Below are 2,666 nucleotides of genomic sequence, written 5' to 3' on the forward strand. Positions count from 1 at the left end.
GGCAGAGGTTGCGGTGAGCCGAGATCGCGCCATTGCACTCCAGCCTGGGTAACATGAGTGAAACTCCGTCTCAAAAAAAAAAAAAAAAAAATTCAGAGTCAGGAATGATGGTGATGCACAACAACCACAGATGGTCCACATGGGTGGCTGAGGTAGTGACACCTTTGCTTTCTGAGGCCTCAATGTCCATGCACAAAATTATTTAAAATATTGCATAAAATTACTTTCAGGCTATGTGTTTAAGGTATATGTGAAACATAATTGAATTCTGTGTTTACACTTGGGTCCCATCCTCAAGATATCTCATATGCACAGTCATACATCACTTAATGATGATGGGGATATGTTCTGAGAAATGCATCATTAGGCAAGTTTGTCACTGTACAAACAACATAGAGTGTAGTTACACAGCCTAGACAGTGTAGCCTACTATACACCTAAGCTAGATGATAGAGCCTCCCACTCCTAGGCTGTAAACCTGTACAGTGTGCTAGTGTACTGAATAAATGCTGAGGCAATTGTAACACAATGATAAGTATGTATATCATCTAAACATAGAAAAGGTACTGCAGGAAGAAAGTAAAACTTTAAAAAAAAAAAAAACAAGAAAGGTACAGTAAAAATATTGTATTATAATCTTCCGGGACCACTGCCACATATACAGACTATCGTTGACCAAAATTGTAGGCACCACATGAATGTATATGCAAATATTTCAAAATTGAACAAAATCTGAAGTTGGAAACACTTCTGGTTCCAAGCATTTGGGATAAGGGCTACTCAACCAGTAGCTTTTTATCTGCTTGGAAAAGGTCAAGAGAATAAGAGGGACGCCAATCATCTACCTTCAGTATTCTCATTGAGATCATAAACATCTGTATTGCCTAAGACAGGGGTTGGTGAATAAGACCAGATCACCATCTTTTTCTATAAATAAAGTTTTATCGGAACATAGCCAGGTCCACTTGTTTATATGCTGCCTATGGCTGCCTTTAACAGAGTTGAGCAGTTCCAACAGAGACTGTGTGGGTCTCAAGTCCTAAAATATTTACTATCTGGTCCTTTAAGGAAAAGCCTATGGACTCCTGGTCTAAGACACTGTTAGTTGAGTCTTTCTATTACTTGGTAACTAAAGTCATTTCTCTCTGATACAAAGGCCATGGTGACTTGTAAAATAAAACAAAACATAAAACAAAACGTATTACAGTCCAAAACAAGAATGCATAGAATACTCTAGTGTCCTGCTTTGGTTGGGTTACGGTCATGCATTTCTCCACCCAGCAAGCAAGACAGCATTTCAGCACAGAAGGGTTTTCGAGGTCTGCCCTGAGAACTCACCTGTTTGGTGTAAATAACAAACCACTGCCAGCGACTGTCCTCACTGTATTGAAATCTGAGCTCTAAGTTCTGGTTGAGAGTTCTCTGGGGCCCATCCACATCCAGCAGAGTTCCCTACAAAGGAAAATGATTTTGTATTCAATATAAATTTAAATGCTCATTAATATGTTGGGCAAAATATCAGAATGAGGGAGACTGTTTCTATTTCCAAGAAGGTATCAGTCTATGGAGGAGCCCTGAAAGTGAATCGCCACAGTTTGATATATTAATAGTCGTGTTAGGAAACAAATACAGGTCTATGGAAGTAAACAGGATGGGCACCTAACCCAGGCTAGGAGGGTAAAGGAAGGCTTCCTGGGAGGGCCATCAGAGCAGAGGTAAAAGCTACCCAAGTTTGTTGTGGTGGTTTTCTTTCGGCAATGCGTAGGGGAGGTGAGAGGTGATTTCTGGAAGAAGAAATATAGCAAGTGCAAATGTCCCGAGGCATGTTGCAGACACTGCGAGGGACCATCCGTGTGGCTGCAGCACAGGCTCCAAGGCATGGAGGGTGGTATGAGAAGAGGCCTACAACCAGATCCTGAAAGCCTGGTAGGGAACATGTGTGATTTTTGCTTTGCAGCATCTATCATTCTTTCTCCTAGTAATGGAGTCTCAAATACCCTTGGAAAAACCATCCCTCTTCTACTGTTGGCTATCTGTGTCGGACTGTCAGGGAATGAAGTCAGAGGGAGGCACATGACCCAATTTCAGGTTAATTGGACAAGTAATTCTCTGTGCTTCTCTTGTTATTCCAGTCAGAGAGACCTAAACGGCAGGTCCTGATAGAGTTCCTATTTCTTAGAAAGCTTGAGCTCCTTCGGTTCTTAACTTTCTCAAGCCTCTGCACCAGTTTTTCCTTTGAATCTGTAGGTTACTCCATATCCTCCCAGTAAATCCCTTTTTCCACTAGAGTCCAATGTGTTGGTTTCTATTGCTTGCCATCAAAGAGCCCTACCACTAGGGGGAACAGACATTATCCCAAGGACAATGGATTAGCCAGGTGTGGTAGCTCATGCCTATAATCCCAGCACTTTGGGAGGCTGAGGCAAGAGAATCCCTTGAGCCCAGGAGTCCAAAGCCAGCCTGGGAACCATAGCAAGACCTTGTCTCCAAAGAGCAGGAATTAGATTTATATTTTAGAAATATTAAAAACACACAAAAAATTAGCTGCGTGTGGTGGCAGGTGCCTGTAATCCCAGCTACTCGGGAGGCTGAAGCAGAAGAATCGCTTGATCCTGGGAGGTGAAGCTTGCAGTGAGCCCAGACTGCACCCCTGCACTCCAGCCTCA

At 42.6% G+C, this 2,666-nt stretch overlaps 1 protein-coding gene across 3 annotated transcripts in view; it reads right to left on the reverse strand.

Moving 5' to 3' along the window:
- Nucleotides 1–2,666, reverse strand: part of SNX31 (sorting nexin 31) — a 69,801-nt gene that overhangs the window by 14,498 nt on the left and 52,637 nt on the right. For all 3 annotated transcript variants that reach the window (XM_017519692.1, XM_017519693.1, XM_017519691.1), the window contains exon 11: nucleotides 1,339–1,452. In XM_017519692.1, coding sequence (XP_017375181.1) covers nucleotides 1,339–1,452 — 114 coding nt within the window. The remainder of the gene's footprint in view (nucleotides 1–1,338; nucleotides 1,453–2,666) is intronic.

Source organism: Cebus imitator, unplaced genomic scaffold (genome assembly GCF_001604975.1).
Source record: "Cebus imitator isolate Cc_AM_T3 unplaced genomic scaffold, Cebus_imitator-1.0 Scaffold767, whole genome shotgun sequence".
In the NCBI taxonomy this organism is placed as follows: Eukaryota; Metazoa; Chordata; class Mammalia; order Primates; family Cebidae; genus Cebus; species Cebus imitator.